The following is a 20,219-nucleotide window of genomic DNA, read 5'->3' as shown; positions in this document are numbered from 1 at the left end:
ATATGTTGTCCGAAAGCCCCGTACGAACCCTAGGAATAGTTAGGATACATATGTCATAACATAGGATTTCCGATATGTGTTTTCATGTAATACCACGTCTGGGACATTGGCATTGTACGAGCCTTCCTACTATCCGCGTATCCTTTTTAATTCCGAACGGTTCAACAGGCAATGTTAAGTGAAGATCGAATGTGAAATCAAATAAAAAGGTTCAGGTATGTACATATACTAAGTTATGAAAGTAAGGTAAGTTGAATGATAGAATTATTGATATAATGATACATGTTAATGTGAATTATATGCAAGTTTATGTGATTATATACAAATTCGGCCTTGTGATGTTAATATATTGCATAAGGTGAAGACAAAATATGTTAATATACATAAATGAGTATTTGATCAAAAGAAAGTTGGTACAAAGTATACATGATTTGATATTGAAATTATAAAAAAAAAAAAGAGATTATGATAATTTATCATTATTTACTATGAATAAATTGTGTATATGAATTCATGATTCTTTTGCTTATGACTTACTAAGCTTAAATAGCTTACTGGGTGTGTTCTTGTTTACCTCTGTTTTATAGATTTTGGAGTCAAGTTACGAGCTCGGGAATCGTCAGCAAAGTCTATCACACTATCGACTAACCTTGGTATTTTATAAGCTGAATTTTTTTCGTTGAAAACAATGGCATGTATAGGCTAGCTTTGGAGTTAGTTTAATTCGAAATTGTTTGTATAAAAGCCATGCGAAAATAGCTTAATTTCCTTGCTTGTGTTCGGTTTTGGTTTAATTATGGCTTAAGTTTATTTTGGTCATGATTTAATCTTATATGGATAGTACTCACATGGTATGGCCTATATATATATGGTGACGTTTTGTTCATGTGTTTCGGCAATAAGGTAGATGAGGTATGTTTGATGTATTTTAGTAAGATAAATAATGTTAAGTTTAAGTGATTTTGCTTATGTGTTTTATATATATATATATATATATATATATATATATATGTATGTATGATATGCTTAGTACGTTTTGTTATGGTGATTTGATATAATTTAACTTAAGTAAATTAGGTATGAGTAATGAATGTGTTAAGGTCATTCGCTTTGTAATTAAATTATTTGAAAATGCATTATATGGTATGGTTTGTGAGTGAGGATGAATAGGTGTTTGGTTTGAATAATTTGATATTAGATGGACAAGTATTGGATTTATGTTACATGTATCTATAAGCTTATAATGTATTTGTATATATATTGACTATAAAGGTTTGGTGCTAAATGGTAAATAATGAATTATGTGTATGAACATATTTGGCTTGTTAAAATATGTGATATGTGTATGGCATGATTATATAAATATGAAGTAAATAAGGTTTCCTATATGACCGAATAGGTAGTTAATTTATTGGTTAAGTGTATGTATTCTAACTATGGTAATTGGACATGTGAAATAAGTGTAATATTGGTTGTTATTTGTGTTCAAGATGCTTTAAATTATTATAGTTTATGCATAAAATCTTGTGATGAATTAAAATGGCTAAGTATATGATATGTTTGGTAATTGTTAAATAAATGAAATTGAATTAAAGGATGTCTTAATGCATGCTAGGTATGAGATGATTATATGTTCGAATATACATTGGTTATTTTGATTTAGTTGTAATGGCAAGGTATGCAACTTTATTATGCTTGAATGGTTCGGTATATGTACTTTGAATTGATTATAAAGCATGCGAATTTGGTATATAATGATTTGTTCTTTGTGTTCAATAATGTTTAAAGTGACTATAGTGACATGAGAATGTTATAATAATATTAAAGTTATGTTCACTAGGATTGTAATGTGATATGATTAAAGCATGTTTGATAATGTTTTAGGCATTCGAAGGCCTTGCATTTGAATTTCATATGATTCGAACTTTGTATTAATAAAGCATGATTTGTATATATGAAATGATTTAAAATATATATATATATATATATATATATATATATATGAATTGATTTAGAAAACTTTTATAAAGAAGATTATATTGCCTAGTTCTTGAATTCAATTGAATGTCTGTTTTGAGTTGTGTTTTGTTAGGTAATGCCTCATAACCCTAATTTGGCGACGGATTCGGGTTAAGGGGTCTTACAATTTATTAATTTAGATAACACAACCAAATTCTTTTTTTGGAAAAACTTTTAAAACTCTTCGTTTTCTCTTAAACCTATTTTCCACTGTAATTTTCAAACTAAATATTCCAACAATAAGAGCCTCCCGTTATGAACTGGAGATGAAACAAGTGTTACGGTTGAAGTAGTGAGAGATGTACATATTTATTTTGATAGTTTTAGGAAAATTGTTTTAAAAAACATTTTCTATATACTTAATTTCAAGAGAAACTTAATTTCAGTTGCTTGTTTATTTAAAGACAACTTGATCGTGACTTTTAATAATAATATTACAATTTTTAGAAATCATTTTCTCATCTGTAATGGATGGATGCAAAACAATCTCTATTGTATCAAACACAAGATGTACACATTGTTTGAAACTGAAGTCGTGAATAAGAAACTTAGAATTGCTCACTTTAATGAGGCGTACCTTTAATATTTGAGACTTGGTCATATTAACCAAGATGACCAAGTGTTCTTTTAATGTAAAATGGAGGAGGGTTATTCAACCCTTAGAACTTGTGCACACTAATGTTTGTGACCCCATAAATGTCAATGCATGAGATGGTTACAACTATTATATAACCTCATAGATGATTATTTTATATGAGAGTATGTATACCTAATTCACTGCACGAGTGAAACCTTTGATCAATTTCAAGAGTTACGTGCAGAAGTGGAGAAACAATTAGGTTTACATATAAAGACACTTCAATCATATCGATGTGAAAAGTATTTATCAGATGAATTCTTAGGATAACTCATAGAGAATGAGATATTATCTCAGTTAACCACATCAGGAACTCCACAACAAAATGGCGTTACAAATGATATCCTTTTGGGGATACTCCACAAGAATAGAACCTTATTAAACATAGTTCGATCAATGTTAAGTTATCCGCAATTGTTGATATCCTTTTGGGGATACGCCTTACAAATGACTTGCTATATATATTAATTTCCTTTCCCTCCCCCTCTTCACCTCCAATCCAAACATAGACTTAGGGTTATTACGTTGGGTTTATAAAATTATTTTATCTATTATATATTGTAAAATATAAATAATTTTAAATAATTTTAAAATAATATAAAATAAATCAATTTTTTGGTCGTTTCGAGATTCAAAAATCAACAATCGACTGAATTAACTGATTAAACTTAGGTTAAAATTGATCAACTCGTCCCAATCGACTAAATCGAAATAAAAAAACCAAATGAGTTAGTTTTTTCAAATTTTTTGATTGAAACTGAAAATTGCTCTCTCCTATTTAAAATAGTCCTCAAAATTTCAAAAAATATATTAAAAGTTCTAAATTTTTATAAAAATATTTAAAAAGTTCTAAATACGGTAAAAAGATGTTAAATTATAAAAGGTTCCAAAATGATAAATTTGAAACTGAAACAAGTAAATTATGAAATTAAATTTACCATACTAAAGTATATTATTTTCTCTTAATTTGTTTTGAAAACTTTTCAAATGTATATTATCTCATGTTTATGTGCGATGGTTTGAAATTTGTTAATTGTCAAAAAAAATTTTTGACTTGTTTATTTTTAATTTAATTTAAATAATTTCACTCGACTTCAATTGAACAAAACAACTCAAATTGAGTTAAGATAATAAAATAAGACTCGTCAGTTCTACTAACTCGAAATTGTTTCACTTGATCGAATACTGAACCTATTTTTTACATTAACTTTTTAGTAATTTACATTTTTATCCCTGTTTATTTTTTATTTAAATATTTTATTTTCCAAAGCAAAAAGTTCTAAGCACAATGACACAAGGAAAAAGTGATGAAAGACAGCACTTCACGTGTTGTTCTCAGAAGTTTAAGAGCGTGTTCGGTTTGAGAAGTCTAATATAATTTATTAAAAATTAATGACATATTTATAAGATAATTATTTTATTTAACATTAATAAAGTTAAATAGTTTACAAATGTAATTAGGTAGTTGATGTATATCTTTAAATTATATTAAAAATGAAAATAATTATAAAATGTGCATTCACCATTATAAACCTTGGTTCTCTTTTTTCTTTAATGGTTTTAAGTTTTTGGAAAATGTTAAATAACTGCTTAATAATTTTGTCTTAAATAAAAAATCAAATTAAATATTTTTTCCTCAAATAAATAAACGCTGATATCATAAGTATTCAAAAAAATTGTTAAGGTAATATTTATATATAAAAACATTGAATTACCGACAAGCAACAGTGAGTCAAGATCTTAAAATGAATTTTTTTCATTTAGACTATTTATAATTTATTAAAATTTAAATTAGTAAAGGTAAAAATACACTTTAGCCCTTAAAAATAATAAAATTTGATTGAATTCTTTAAAATTATAAAGATATACATTATTAAAATGATAAAATCGTACTTTTTCTATCGTAAAAATATACAATTTAATTTATATAAAAACACAAATTGATGGAACTCATTTTAGATGCCCAAACACGGCCAAATTCCATTGACCTTTCTTTTATTGCACGTCTGATCAAGTTGTTAATAGAATAAGGGCTAAGCTAATCTCACATGACATGAATATATACATATTAATTAATATAATATAATTAGTAAAAAATAAAAAATCTTTAAAAGTAATAAATACTTTTTAGAAGATACATTTATATATATTTATATAAAATTTATAAAATAATTTAAATCTAAAAAGTGTCTTAAGAGAAACCAACTCATTAGTTAAAGATTTAAAATTGTTCTCTTGTAAAAGGAACAAATTTTATCATAATTGTGATTTTTTCCTTTTATCTTTTCATAAATTTTATAAAAATAATTTATGCCCATACCAATTTTATTAACTTATTTTTAGTGATTTTATTTTATTTTATTGATTGTTATATTGATAATTTTATTGACATAACATAAAGTTGATAATTTATACCTACAATAAACGACTTATTAGGTAAACGATTAATATATATGGAGATATCCAAACTTATTAATTTATAACTAGCTTGATACATATGTTTTATTTTTTACTTAATTGGTACCTAAATTTAGAAACCAACTTGGTAACCGTGATAGTCAAATATCTTTAAAAAATACTAAATTGATTTATAATTTTCAGATTTAAGTACCAATTAAGTCTGAAAAATTTAAATACAAAGTAAGTACAAATTACGAAATTTAATTTAGTTAACTTTTAATATATTAATAAATTTCTAATTTTTTTTTTGTTTTGCCCATCAAAAAGTCTTTCTGCTTAAATTTCATAATGATTAATTTAATAAAAACCACAACGACAGTAGCAGTAGCACAAACGGTCCGTACAACCGGCTCAGCGAAACGACAACAAAAGATGCAAAATTTTACTGCGTAAAAGAGTTAACGTCAAAACTCAAACAAGAAAAAACCCTCATCGAACCGACGCGTGGCGGGAGATCTTAGTTTAACCTTTTTTTTTACTCATTATTTATTAAGAAAAGATTCAAAAAAAAAAAAAAATCCACGGCCATAGCCAAAACCTTCTACTTTGATTCCTCCATTTTCGTTCCTTGCATGCATCAGCTTTTCTCTTCTTCTTCTTTTTCTGCACCGACTATTGTGAACTGCACTATCGACTTAACGGATTTCTTTGAGATAATTTCAGGATCAGATTAACAATTTTGTCTTTGATTCGTTGATGTAAATTTCCCATCACTGAACAAATTGATAAAATCATTAATTACTGTTTGTTCCCTTGATTTCGATAGTTTCAATGATGGTTTCTCTTTTGCTCTTTCTGTTTGTTTCCGAGAAACGATTTTCTTTTTCAGCTGTTTAGTCGTTCGTTTTAATTTTACTTGCTCGGCCTCAGTTTATTCAGTTAGGAAATATAAGCGTCGAAAATTTGCATTGAATTTTTGCAATCAGTTTATCTGTATTTATATACTAATCTTGTTTATTCTAATTTTTATTTTATTTTTTTATAAACGACTTGATATTGAATAAAAATTATTTATAACTGCAATTTATATTTCCTTTTTGTGAATCTTTATTCTTTTTCCTAATTTTCCTTTGTTTTTTTGACAGGTTGAGAAGCTTTTCTTGGCCCATACTACAAGTCAAAAGAATGGTATTATTATTTTTGTTGATTTAGTTGTATTATTCGACTGACCAAAAGATAAGAGAATTGTTATAGCTTAATATAATGCATGCTAACGCTCATGTAATTTCTGTAGGTTGACAATAATTCGGGTGGAGAAGCTGATAATTTTGACTGGGATACTGAAGATGATCTGGAAATCGATAATTATGCCATCTCGGCCCCTTCGGGTTTGTCTACTCCCTGTGGAGAAGCTGTTTTGGGTTCGGCAGAGGTACATGCTCATGTGTAATTAGTTTAAATAGCATTTTGGAAAGGTACATGCTCATTGTTAACTTTTACTGCCTCAAGGCGGGCTCATCTGGAAATTCTCCCAATTCCAAGATAATTGATCATTTTGTCGGAATGGGGTTCTCAAGAGAAATGGTTGCCAAAGTGATTGAAGAAAAAGGTTAAGCTTATAGGTTTCTTTTACTTAGAGCAGAAGTTTCCACCTGAGAATTCGCTTATAGTTCTGCTTTGAATGGTGTCCAGGAGAGGAAAACTCAGACTTGATACTTGAAACCCTCCTTGAGTACTCGGTGAGTTATTGTGTTGTGTATGCTCTTCTAAGATGCTTCTAGTTGCATGCGTCATGATGCTAGAAAGTTGCTTCACATGCTCTTGTCAGAATTTTACTGCTGACTTTTTGGTTTTTTTAGATTACAGATATCATTACTTTATTAATTATTGATTCCCCTTTTTGGTATGAAGGCAAGCACATTACCTAGTTCTTCCAATTCCAAGTTGATCGATCATTTTGTAGGGATGGGATTTTCTGAAGAAATGGTTGTCAAAGTGGTTCAGGAAAATGGTAATGACCCTTTCTCATTTCCTTGGCAGTCAGTTTTCACCTCAACAACTTTATATCTGATCTTGTTCTTTATGTTTCCAGGAGAGGGAAATACAGATTCCATATTGGAGACTCTATTGACATATTCAGTAAGCTATACACCTGAACCTTGTTTCCCTTAATAGTAATCTTGATAACGATGCAATTGCAAAACTACTTGTTTAGTGGCTTAGGTGATATTTGCCAATCCTCCTCAACTAGATTTGTCTGTGCAAGTTGTTGGAGTACCTCACAAAGAATTGTTTATTGTTTCTGTACTTTGATGAATGACCTACTTAAAATTTGCAGGCACTTGAAACAACTGCTCCCGTTCAGCAAAATCCTGACTCTGGTAACTGCTCATCAGATTATGAAGGGAGTTTGCTGAATGATTTCTCTGATTTTGATAGTTTTTCTGAGACCGAGGTATCTAAACTTGCTTTGATTATTTTGTTTGCTCAATTTTCTGACATTTAAAAAAAAAATTATCTTTTACCAATGAAAATTTTATTCTTGAGGTGGTTTTGCCTTTCTTCTTTGTATCTGCTTGGACAATATAATGTGACCTTTAGCCATTTGATTTGTATTTATGTAGATGCTACAGTTCGGCTACTGATGATTATGTATGTTAACTTGCAGATGATTTGAGTATGTTTTTACATTTATATTTCTTTGTTCCAGGAAATTATTAGTCCTAGTTCTGAGGAGGGGAGAAAATTGTTACACTTGACAAAAATGGGGTACTCAGAAGCGGAGGCTTCAGTAGCCATGGAGAGATGTGGTTTGTGTTATCTTATTCATATTTGCAATATATTCTTGTTGATGGTTGGTAGGATGTCAAAGTTTCATTTGGACAGTATAAAGGATCCTAGACTCTTCAATTGTTGTATTGAAAATGGTAAACTTTCATATCTGTCATATATGATTGGCAATCAATTTTATCCTACCGTAGAAGAATGTTAAGATCAATTCTCATTTTTACTATTCTGTTTATAAAATACTCAAGTTGCAAGTCTCAGTAGTCCATAGTTGCTTTGGGCTTTACAGACTAAAATTGCCCCAACTTCCTTTTAAAGAATTCTGAGTGTTCAACTATGAACCTTTTAGGTGGCACCCTTGGGCTTCTGTCTTTATAGAAGGTTTTTGCGATACTTAGGTTTTATCCTTGGCCATTTTTAAGTTGTAAGAGAGTGGTCTTAGTTAAGAATTCAGGTTATATCTTAACTTCAAATGTTGCAGGTCCAGACTCCACAATTGAGGAGTTAACGGACTTTATATGTGCTGCACAAATTGCAAAGGCTGCTGATGCACTTTTTCCACTTGAAGACAAGGTAGTTTCCTTTCCTTTTTTCGAACACTCCAGACTTGCAATACTGTTTCTATATCTTTCATAGTTTGTTCTTTTCTATTTACTTTTTCAACTTGTTGCAGATTTCTTCTTACTATTTCTGTAAAACTTTCACCAATGATTTTCAATCTAATTTTGTAGAAGCCATTCAGCAATGGCTCTAGTCACAAGAAGAGGCGAAACTGGGGTTATGATTTGTTGTTAAGGAAGAAGAAGCTTAAGCTTGAAAAGAGGTTTGATGAAGATGATGATGTAGTTCATCTTCCTAATCCTATGATTGGTTTTGGGGTCCCCAATGAACCAGATCAGATCACTCATAGAGTACTTCCAGAAGCAGCTTTAGGGCCTCCATACTTCTACTACGAGAATGTAGCACTTGCTCCAAAAGGTGTTTGGACCACCATTTCGCGCTTCTTATATGATGTGGAGCCTGAGTTTGTTGATTCAAAGTTCTTTTGTGCTGCTGCAAGGAAGAGGGGCTATGTTCATAATCTGCCAATTGACAATAGATTTCCCCTTCTTCCATTTCCTCCACGAACTATTCATGAAGCTTTTCCACTAACAAGGAAATGGTGGCCATCCTGGGACACGCGAACGAAATTGAACTGCTTGCAAACCTGTATAGCAAGTGCAAGATTGACGGATAAGATTCGCAAGGCATTAGAAGATTCTGATGGTGAACCGCTGTTGGGCATCCAAAAGTTTGTTCTCGAACAATGCAGAAAGTGGAATCTGGTTTGGGTTGGAAGGAACAAGGTTGCTCCACTTGAACCTGATGAAGTGGAAATGCTTTTGGGATTCCCTAGAAACCACACAAGAGGAGGGGGAATCAGTCGGACAGATAGATACAAATCACTTGGTAACTCATTTCAGGTGCGTGATTCTTCCTATCTTTTTCATGTTCTGTTACTTTTTTTTTTTTACAAATACTGATTATAACACAGGAATGCAATGCAAAGTATTTAGACTATTTCAAGTGATTACCCAAGTTTTGAAATAATTCTTTCATATTGCTGTCCGATGTGCACAAATTCTCATGGTTGAGATATTGTGCTTATAGAAGAATTGATTTCAGATTGACACAGTGGCGTATCACTTTTCGGTTTTAAAAGATAAGTTCCCCGGTGGTATCAATCTGTTGTCTCTTTTCTCTGGGATTGGAGGTGCGGAGGTTGCTCTCCACCGACTCGGTATCCCTTTGAAAAATGTGGTAGCGGTGGAAATAGCTGAAGTGAACCGAAATATTCTTAGGAGTTGGTGGGAACAAACAAACCAGAGAGGTACTTTGACTGACATCCAAGATGTTCAAGAACTAAACGGGGACCGTTTGGAGCAACTGATTAAAAATTTTGGAGGATTTGACCTTGTGGTGGGAGGGAGTCCTTGCAACAACCTCACTGGCAGCAATAGATATCATCGAGACGGACTCGAAGGTAAAGATTCTGCCCTCTTCTTTGATTTCTGTCGAATACTGGATTTGGTGAAATGTATTATGAATGGCACGAAATCAATGATTGTCTGAAGAAGATTGCATTTGAAATAATTTCCGAAACTCCTCTTAATATCAAATTAAAAGGGAAATGAAGTGCTGTTTAAGCAAATATATATTTATCATTCCGGCTTACTCGTCGTATTAGACACTGTTTATTGGTTCATGTTCGAAAATAAATGTTTTTTTTCCAAGTTTGACATATTACTTCAACATTTTACACCCAAAAAACCTCCTACCTAAATTGTGATTGGACCAAGACATCTTTAGATTAGATAGGCTTCCACAATAACACACCGGAATCACAGTTGGCATCTCCATTTCTTCTCTTCTCCTCCTCCTCCTTTTCTTCTTCTTTTACTGCCTAAACCCTAAACTCTTAAATGGCTGATGCTAACCCTCTAGCTGGCCGGTCAAGGACTCTGTTAAATGCCATGTCACTTTTCTGCTATAGAGTTAAAAGGACTGATTTGTTATATTTCAAAAGTTAAGCGACTGAATTGAAATTAGAGTGACTGTTTTGTCTCTGACTGTTGGATTATTTTTCACTAAATAAAATATGTTAAAGAAGTTTTATTTTGAATGGCCAACTATGTTAAGAAGTTAATAACAAGAAAATAAATTTTTTTGGGTGAATAAAAACAATCTATTATGTCAAATCAAAAAATCAGTAAAATCACAGGCTAAGTGCCGTTGTTGGAGAGTTCCCGGCACTTCATTGGGAGGCTTATCGAATGTAAGATATTATTTAGCCAATCGGTTACTAAGTTTTTTCCTCTGGGAACATGTCGAATTCGCTACTGACCTTCTTTTTAAGTATATAAAAATTGTAACATCAAATATTTCAAGAAATTATATTAGAGAATAGCTTTCCAAACAAGTTTTCCACGCACGAACTGTCTTCACTGCAACAATTATCAAGGAAAACAGATAGCTATCAAAAGTCAATAAAAGCATCTTTTTTGCTGACCATGGTGGCAACCATTTGATTGTTGCACTTGATAGTTTTTGGCATAATGTTATTTGAACTATACTATACCACTGCACCATATAATAGTATATAATATGATCTCAATTAACAAATGATCATTCCTCCAAAGTCTCAAACAAACAAGAATGAGGTAAAGAAACATACAGGCAAGGACCAGATAGAGAAACAAATGATCATTACCCCAACCAAATCCATGAAGTCTTGAAGGAACCTCTGGCATTAACACCAAATCCAATAGGTTTGAAAAAAGTAACAAGGTGGTAACATTGTTAATTTTTCTTTAATTTGTTGATGTTACATTTTGAGATAAAACCAAAAATTATTTGATAGTCATGTAATTAAAAAGTAATATTGTAATGAATTTGAATTTAATAAAATAATTTTAATATTGTTAACATTTGAACTTAAATTTTGAAATTTGAAAAATAGAAAGATTAAATTTTAAAATAAAAGTATATGGACTAAATTCCAAATTTACAAAAGTGTGAGAATTTATGATATATTTTAACCACATTGTCCAGGTAATAGCTAAATCTATTCAAATTTTCATGCAATAGGAGATTATGAACAGTGGTTATTGAGTACTTTTAAAAATATTATATACGATTATATTTTTACCTTCTATAATTGAGAAGGGTGAAAATTAATCATGACATTTGTATTTATGCCCATGTTTGTAGAAGTAGACAATAATAATTTATTTCATCGATCAATTTTCATGTCACCATGCAAAGTTCCCCATACAGATACATCGAAATCACTAAATCCTACTTAAATGTATTGGTAGTCTCAAAAGACTCCAATAGAGGAAGATTCCTTCTACCATCATCTAAAACATTTATATTCTAGCATATCAATCCATCTCCTCCACAATTGCATGCGGTAGAGAGATTGGTTTGACAAGCCTCTTCACCGTATGTATTTCACCTAGTTTTCATCTAATTTATTATTGTCTTTATCCTTAGACGAGACAACATCCGACCGTCGATCATATTCGTACTCCATGTCAATGTTGCGAACTCCAATTATCGCTTGTCCATTGTTTGGAAGGTCAATTATTAAAGCAAAGTCTTCAAGCGTTATAGTCACCCCATCACATGAAAAATAAAATATATGCATTCTCAGCCTCCGTCTTGCCAAACAAGGCAGAAACAACTTTGGTATCATATAGACTTTGTCGTCATAGATGCCATATATAAATCAATATTCTTCATACTTTTCAAGCAATTTACGATAAGTCGCTATTAGTCTTTGAAAATTTAAGGTTATGTCGAGTATGAACAATTCAAATTTTTTGCTATTCAAAAAATCACAAAAAATAATTTCGGATAATCTTAAGAATATTAGTGCAAATATAACAAAAAAAAATTAAATAAATTGAGTTAGAAATTTTACAGTATTACTTATTATGTGTTCTTTCTAAAACCTTAAAGCAATCATTTTTTCCGTAGAAAATAACAAAGGTTGTTTTAGAGTTTGAAAAGAAATTTAGTGGGAAGAGAAGAGAAATGGTCGAGGTGTATGTAAGAGAGAAAGTCGACAATCAACTTCTTTATATTAAATAGGTTAGTAGGCCAATTAGCAAATAAAATCTTTAGTTAAACTTCAAAAATTTCGAAATGGTTATTAAATTATTTGAAAGTTTTTATTTAAGTCATTAGGTTGTTAAGTTTTTTTTTTTTTTTAAATTCAACTAGTGAGCTCTAAACGGCTATTGGTATGGGGGATTAGGACTTATTGACGGGTATAAGAATACACCTTAACCAAGTCAATATGAAGGTCAGTATTGGAGATCAAATAAGAAAGTTGTTTAGTTTTTGATTTACAGATTTATGACTTTCAAAATTGTTTCATGAAAAAAATTGAATTGTAGAAGAGAAGAGTAAAGAGCGCTTTCGAAACAAAGAAGAGCATACAACAACGATTTTATCAGCCTAGTAACTTAAATGAAAACTTTCGAATAATTTAGTAACCATTTTGTAACATTTTGAAGTTGAGTAACTAAAACATAAACTTATTAATAACTTAGTAACCTGTGTGTAATTTACCCTAAAAATAACAAGAAAATCGGGCAATTTACAGAGAAAAGCCCTTTCTTTCAAAAATTACCGAAATGGGCCCATTATTTAATTATTTACCGGAATGGTCTATTTTCCCGGAAATCGCGTCCACGTAAGCGCGATGTCGAGTATCGCGTCAGAAATCGCGCCACGCCGAGAACTCGCTACCGACGTGGCGCAATTTAGGCTTCACAAGATGAACAAAGCTCAACGGTCAAAAATTTGACCGTTGCCCCCCCAACGGTAAAAAAAAAACTATTAATACCCCCACCCCTTTTTTATTTTTCACAAACTAATCCTCTCTCATATTTCCTCTCAATTTCCTTCCAAAATTCTCTCAATTTCCTTCCAAAATTCTCTCAAATCCATATTTAATTTCAATTTCTTCTCAATTTCCTTCCAAAATTCTCTCAAATCCATATTTAATTTCAATTTCCTCTCAATTTCCTTTGTTAAAATAATTTTAAATTTTTTTATATTTTTATAAATCGTAAAAATTTCTACGATTTCATCAATGGCCGGATCATTGACTCGTCTTGATAAGCATCACATATCGGTGGAACAAATGAAAATGGTAAGTGTTAAATTTAATTTTTAAATATTATTTAAGAATTTTTTATTTATGCATTTTTAGATAATTATTAATTTATTATTTGTTATAAAAGTCTGTAGATCGGGTATTGGAATGCAAGATCCGGAATATGCATACTCCTCCATCACCGTTGGTAGAGAACTACCTGCGGGAAATGGGTCACGTGGCGACAGATGGTAGGGATGCAAGTTGTACCAAAACTAATCGGTCGTTGATCGAGAGGTGGAGAACAGAGGCACACATTCCATCTTCCATGTGGAGAGTGCACTATCACTCTAGAAGATGTCGATCGCAATTGGGATTGCTTGGGTGGGCGGTACCAAATCATCGGTCCGCCCAATCTAGCGATTGGGAGGCGGTGTGCTACGAGTTTTTGGGCGCTATTCTGGAGAAAATGGAGGGAGGTAAGGTCGAGATGGGCTGGTTACGTGACACATTCCCTGATCTGGATGAAGATTCAACCGAAATTGAAAGAATCCGATATGCTCGGGCATACATTCTTTAATTAATTGGAGGTTATCTGATGCCTGACACGTCATGGAGTCGCGTACATCTAAGATGGCTACTAAAACTAGTTGATTTTAGAGTAGCCGGTGAATTTAGTTGGGGTCTGCCGTCTTGGCAATGTTATATCGGGAGATGTGCGGGGCGACGCGACCGAGGAGAGCAAAAATCTGAGGTTGCCTGTCACTACTGCAATCATGGGCACGGTTTCGCTTTCCATTTCTACATCCTCGAGTGGACCACCCATATACATTCCCACTCATAATGAGGTAAATTTTATATTATATTTTACAATTATTATGTAGATTTTTAAAAATAAAAGTATACTAAAATTTTATTTAATTAGGTGGAACCATCCGGCAAGTCATGCTGGATTACCGTCCTCTCTTGAAGATATACGGCTTCTATTGGACCAACGGTCGGAAGCACAAGTATGTATTATTACAAATAGATATTTCCATACATTCGCTAGTCAATTGATATTTAGTATTTAGTATTTAGTATTATGTATATAACTAATATTTCTATCATGTTCATATAGTTTCAATGGACACCATACGAGGATCTGGCAATTCGGGCAGTAATCTCGGAAGAGTTTTTACAAAATTCGAACGCTTGGCACGTGAAAGTCGTGTTGATCAACTACGCAACCATGGAGCCGCACCAGACAGACAGAGTGCTACGACAGTTTGGATGTAGATAACCGATTCCCGTGGGCCCTGAGGTGTTTGACGATCACCACAAAATCGACCTTCGGCTATTGAATACAGATTGGACTAGATACTGGTCCGAGTACATGGAAATGTGGGAAAATCGGCATGAATATATACCTACTCGGGAACCAATCATCGTTCCGGAGTTAGCGTGCGTTCCAGAATACATGCCATCGTTTAGGATCCATGGCAAGCCGTATTTACTGACGCCAGAAAAGAGGCAGCGGCAAATACGTGTCGAAAGGGAAAGGCGCGGGTCTCTAAATCCAAGACGACAAGACGACGAAGGCAGCCCCTCAACGAGGCTTAGACATTCACCCGACTCATCATCAGCGGCTATGCAATCACCAGACCCAACGAGAGCACCGACACAGTCACCCAACGCAGTAGTTCAATCGATGATACCCACTCAACCGCCTTTTCAGATGATGCCAGGTGTGTTTCCTAGCCCTTATATGTATCCTAACCCTTATATGTATCCTTTTACGAGTCCTATGGCAGGTTGGAGCCAAATGCCCAGTTTAGCTCCATTTCTTGTTATACCAAGTGGATCGCCGATGTATAGGCTAGCGGCGCACGAGGGATCGCAAGAGGGGCCGTCGGAGAGCTCTCATTTTTACCAATCCCCAGCAACGTATGAGTTTCAAACACAGTCGCCCTTCGTGATGCAAACACCTCCACATACACTATTCTTTGAAGGTGGATCAGCGTCCCAAGTCCGACAACCAGATGCCGTACCGGAAGAACCAGAATCCCAGCCAGAGGAACAACAACCGCCGCCGGAAGCTAGAGAAAGGAGGAATCCAGCGCGTAACCGTCGACGGTCGCCATGTGGCACTAAATCCCCCGGGCATAGACATTGATTGCCGTATTTAAAATTATTTGTACAAATATTTTGAGTATTTAGAAGTTTATTTGATGTAATAAAAATAGAAATTTTTTTGAGTTATTTTGATATTATTTGATGTAATAAAATAGAAGTTTCTTTGATGTAATAAAATATAAATTTTTGAATATTTTGAATATTTTGAATATTTTGATATTATTTGAGAATTCTACTAACCTAATTAAATTGAAAAGAAAACCTAACCTAATTAAATTGAAAATCCTAACCTAATTAAATTAAAAACCCTAACCTAATTAAACCCTAAACCCTAACCTAATTAAATTGAAAAGAAAACCTAACCTAATTAAATTGAAAACCCTAACCTAATTAAATTGAAAACCCTAACCTAATTAAACCCTAAACCCTAACCTAATTAAATTAAAAAGAAATCCCTAATCTAATTAAATTGAAAACCCTAACCTAGTTCAATTGAAAACCCTAACCTAGTTAAATTGAAAACCCTAACCTAATTAAATTGAAAACCCTAACCTAATTAAATTAAAAACCTAACCTAATTAAACCCTAAAAACCCTAACCTAATTAAATTGAAAAAAACCTAACCTAATTAAATTAAAAACTCTAACCTAATTAAACCCTAAACTCTATCCTAATTAAATTGAAAACCCTAACCTAATTAAATTGAAAATCCTAACCTAATTAAATTGAAAAGAAAACCTAACCTAATTAAATTGAAAACCCTAACCTAATTAAACCCTAAACCCTAACCTAATTAAATTGAAAACCCTAACCTAATTAAATTAAAACCCTAACCTAATTAAATTAAAAACCCTAATCTAATTATACCCTAAACCCTAACCTAATTAAATTGAAAACCCTAACCTAATTAAATTAAAACCCTAACCCTAAACCCTTAAAACCCTAACCCTTAACATTCATATAATGTTAGATTTGGAAAAATGTTTTTCCTGGTACTAACAATTAATAATTTTATATAATTTGATAATTTTACTAACAATTAATACAATTTATCGGATAATAATTTTACATTCACATAATGTTAGATTTGGAAAAATGTTTTCACTCGTACTAACAAATAATAATTTTATATAAATTGAAATTTTTACTAACCATTAATACAATTTATCAATTAATAATTTCACAAACTTAATTTTTTTACAATTACATTCAACTACTACGATTAGGGCATGATCGACTTGTATGGCCTGGATTCCTACGCCATCCGCACAACTTCGTTTGACTGGCTGTTTCTCGGATATCCATATTGTTACGTATTCTAGTCGAGCAAGGTCGACCCTTTGGTTTGCGACGTAATTCTCTATCCGGTAACAGCTTAAAAGGAGCAATAGATACGGGCAACCACTTACGTTCATCTGGGACCGGTGGGAAAACATGTTTTCTAACTTGTACACTTCGTCCACATAACTCATCGGATCCAGACGGAGATCCTGACAAGCTGCAATAACATGAGCGCATGGATAACAAAGTGCATCAAACATCCCTCAGTCACAAGTCCTATTTCGAGAGTGTATACGATATTGCCCGCCAACAACACATTGGTGCGGTCTGTCAAACTCTGTTACGCGAAACCATAAATTGTCTCGATCTTGACACACTGTGTACATGATGTTTGCCCTCGCCTTGGCCTTGTTAATTTCTTGAACTACCTTACTGCAACATACATGGCCTCCCTCCATCTGGCCTGCATAACTTGCTGCTCGCTTTGGAAATAGCGCCGCCAAACGAAAATATGTCTCTTGCACAACCGATGTTATCGGTAGATGACACATTCTTTTAAGAACAGAATTTATGCATTCAGCCAGGTTCGATGTCATATGACCATATCGTAGGCCGCTGTCGTATGCTTGTGCCCACTGTTCGAAACGTATGTTACAAAGGTAGTCTGCCCCTTCTGCGTTAATTGAATGTAAAATTGCCAACATCTCGTGAAAACGATCTTTATTTATTTCATACCCTACCAATATAAGATCATAAGGAATAATTTATACCACTTCTACCAATAAAACTAATTCAAATTGACAAACGAAATAACACAGATATAGACTAAATACCCATGTTGGTCACTTGTCGTCGTTCGCTATCTATGGTGTGTGCGCTGCCATAAGCTTCCCTGTCGATCAAATGCAGCTAGTATACCGGCGCCCCGATCTGAAATAACACAGATATCAGGTTGGGGGCACACATACCTCCTTAACCTAGAGAGAAAGAAATCCCAGTCATCAGACGACTCCCCCGGTGTTATTGCAAATGCAATTGGAAGAATTCTCCTACCGCCATCTTGTGCCACTGGAAGCAATAGCCGATGAGTATACCTCCCGAACATAAAGGTACCGTTAATTTGTACCAACGGCTTACAATATGGAAATGCGTCTCGGCATTGCTTAAAGGTCCAAAACAGGCGTTTGAACACTTGGCATCCACGTAGCAATCAGCCGTTGTAGTACGCATGTTCCGTTTCAAGGTCTGTGATGGCACCTGGGACGTATCTCTCTAGCACCTGACACCACTGCCATATTTCATTATATGAGGCGTCTCACCCACTATGCATCTTCTCCAACGCCTTTTGCTTAGCTATCCAAGCCTTGCAGTAAGAGGGCGTGTATTGGCAATTAACACCGGCACTGAAGTCCTGGGATCTGCTTTTACCGTGGGCAGTATCAAGCTAGCCAACATAGCTGAATCCATCTTGGGATGATCTTGTGAAACACCTATAAACTGAGTACATTAAATAATGCAACATTGCATAATAAAAGTATTGTTCAGAAACCGTCAATACTATACTTGCAGCACATGTATGTGGACCTTTGTACTTTTTAATCTCCCACAACCCTATCCTTTTCCTTAACGAGGCGTAGATTTTCCATGAATATGTGCCGTCTTGGACCGCACACTTCGCCTCAAACTTATCAGATTTGGATTTAACGACGTGGTAGTTAACGCCGTTTTTGATGCTATGTTGTTTCAAAGCACCAATAAAACTATCATTGTTGGTAAACTGATTACCAACTTCAAATTCACCAGAATCTACCCCCGAACTTGTACTATCACGCAACCGGTGTGGTAGATCTGGAAACTCTAAAGCATCATCTGCAGACGGATCGACATTATGCATGTGAATTTGGAGGTGAGTATGCTCGAATAATGGATTTTCTTCTTCATCGAACTCCTTCCAAAGCATCTTGAGTTACATTGGAATAGGCTTGGTTGAAAAATAAGCCAACCGCACCATCCGGCTCGGGCTCTCGAGGTGAATCCACATCGGAGTCATCTTCTAACCCACAATCATCTGCAGCGTAAGAGGTCCCCTCACCGGTTGACGTCGTAGGGAGTACGTCATCCCTTCTTTTAGGCATTTGATAACGTCCCTAATTGGATGTAGATTGCCACCCACTAGAACTTGATGCCGTTCCCCAGTACGTATTTCCAGCATCAAACATCGAGCCACCAACGTACATGTCCCATCCACTGACAGAGTGTCTTGCGGGGGATGTGCATTTGACATTGCTACCGAACATGGGTTGTTCAGTATTTTGTAACTCGCTAACCGAGTGTCAGCCAGGGTTCGTGTATACATCTCGAACACCGGTCGTAAGTACATCAGTTGGCGATGTAAATTGTATATATAACTCAATATAAGGTGCTCCACTAGCAAGATGAGTCTGCACCATTGCCTCCAAGCTACGAGTACCTTTTATGTCGAACGAGTCATATGTCACCGGATCAACAGAAGAACAAAATCGATACGTGATAGACAGAACTTTCATTGGCGTCGTTCCGAAAATTTTACGCTTAATTCTTTTACGAAGTTCTATCAAATCTATGTTCTGGTTAATAACCAGTCGCACCATATTCTCTGACAAAAAAACAACACCATTCTCGGTGTGGCAAACTTCACCATCGTAGTAAATAACAGCACTAATACGTTCACTCATATTTGAAACTCTAACCTTTTTAGCCTCTCTAAATTGTTTCTGCTGTGACTTATGCATTACGAGAACATTTTACGCTAATTTATAGCCTCATTAAACATGCTCTCAGAGCAAAAGCGCGTCCACGAGGCGCGATTTTCTAAATTCTTCTCAAATAGCATCCTGCTAGAAGCGATTTTATACTATTTGCTCAGAAACGGCAAAAAAAAAATTATTTCATCCATGACCTACTGTAGCAAAAGCACGTCCACGAGGGCGCGATTTTACAAATTATTCTCAAATAGCATCCTGCTAGAAGCGATTTTATACTATTTGCTCAGAAACGTCAAAAAAAATATTTCATCCATGACCTACTGTAGCAAAAGCATGTTCATGAGGGCGCGATTTCATAAATTCTTCTCAAATAGCATCTTGTTAGAAGCGATTTTATACTATTTGATCAGAAATGTCAACTCAAAATTATTTCTTCTCGGACCTAAAACCCCTAAAAAGCTGAACCCTAAGCCCTAAAAGCCGAAAAAACCTAATGTGGGAAAAACGGCAAAATCGCGTCCCCCGGAACGCGCTACGTGGCGTTAGTAACTCGCGCTGACGTGACCGCAATTTCCTGACGCGTACTCTG

General features: G+C 33.9%; 1 protein-coding gene across 4 annotated transcripts; it reads left to right on the top strand.

Annotated features, from left to right (window-relative positions):
• Positions 1-5,596: 5,596 nt before the first annotated feature.
• LOC105780446 (DNA (cytosine-5)-methyltransferase DRM1) lies at positions 5,597-10,066 on the top strand. Of its 4 annotated transcripts, none has more exons than XM_012604788.2 (12): positions 5,597-5,814; positions 6,202-6,244; positions 6,351-6,488; positions 6,566-6,665; positions 6,749-6,795; positions 6,968-7,067; positions 7,149-7,195; positions 7,395-7,511; positions 7,767-7,983; positions 8,325-8,416; positions 8,578-9,306; positions 9,509-10,066. In XM_012604788.2, coding segments are annotated over exons 1-12 (2,079 nt in total). In that variant the 5' UTR covers positions 5,597-5,812; the 3' UTR covers positions 9,956-10,066. The 4 variants fall into 4 exon arrangements, with proteins under 4 accessions (XP_012460242.1, XP_012460241.1, XP_012460245.1 ...); XM_012604787.2 differs by having other exon boundaries at positions 5,602-5,814; positions 8,575-9,306; XM_012604791.2 differs by having other exon boundaries at positions 5,605-5,814; positions 7,767-7,866.
• The last annotated feature ends 10,153 nt before the right edge of the window (positions 10,067-20,219 follow it).

Source organism: Gossypium raimondii, chromosome 4 (assembly GCF_025698545.1).
Source record: "Gossypium raimondii isolate GPD5lz chromosome 4, ASM2569854v1, whole genome shotgun sequence".
Lineage (NCBI taxonomy): Eukaryota > Viridiplantae > Streptophyta > Magnoliopsida > Malvales > Malvaceae > Gossypium > Gossypium raimondii.
This window is presented reverse-complemented; position numbering and strand designations above follow the sequence as displayed.

Bases quoted from the DNA above. Each gene is read 5' to 3' on its own strand.
- LOC105780446 (XM_012604787.2), top strand. The intron at 6,489-6,565 runs GTACATGCTCAT...TACTGCCTCAAG, and splicing joins CTGTTTTGGGTTCGGCAGAG to GCGGGCTCATCTGGAAATTC. The intron at 6,796-6,967 runs GTGAGTTATTGT...TTTGGTATGAAG, and splicing joins AAACCCTCCTTGAGTACTCG to GCAAGCACATTACCTAGTTC.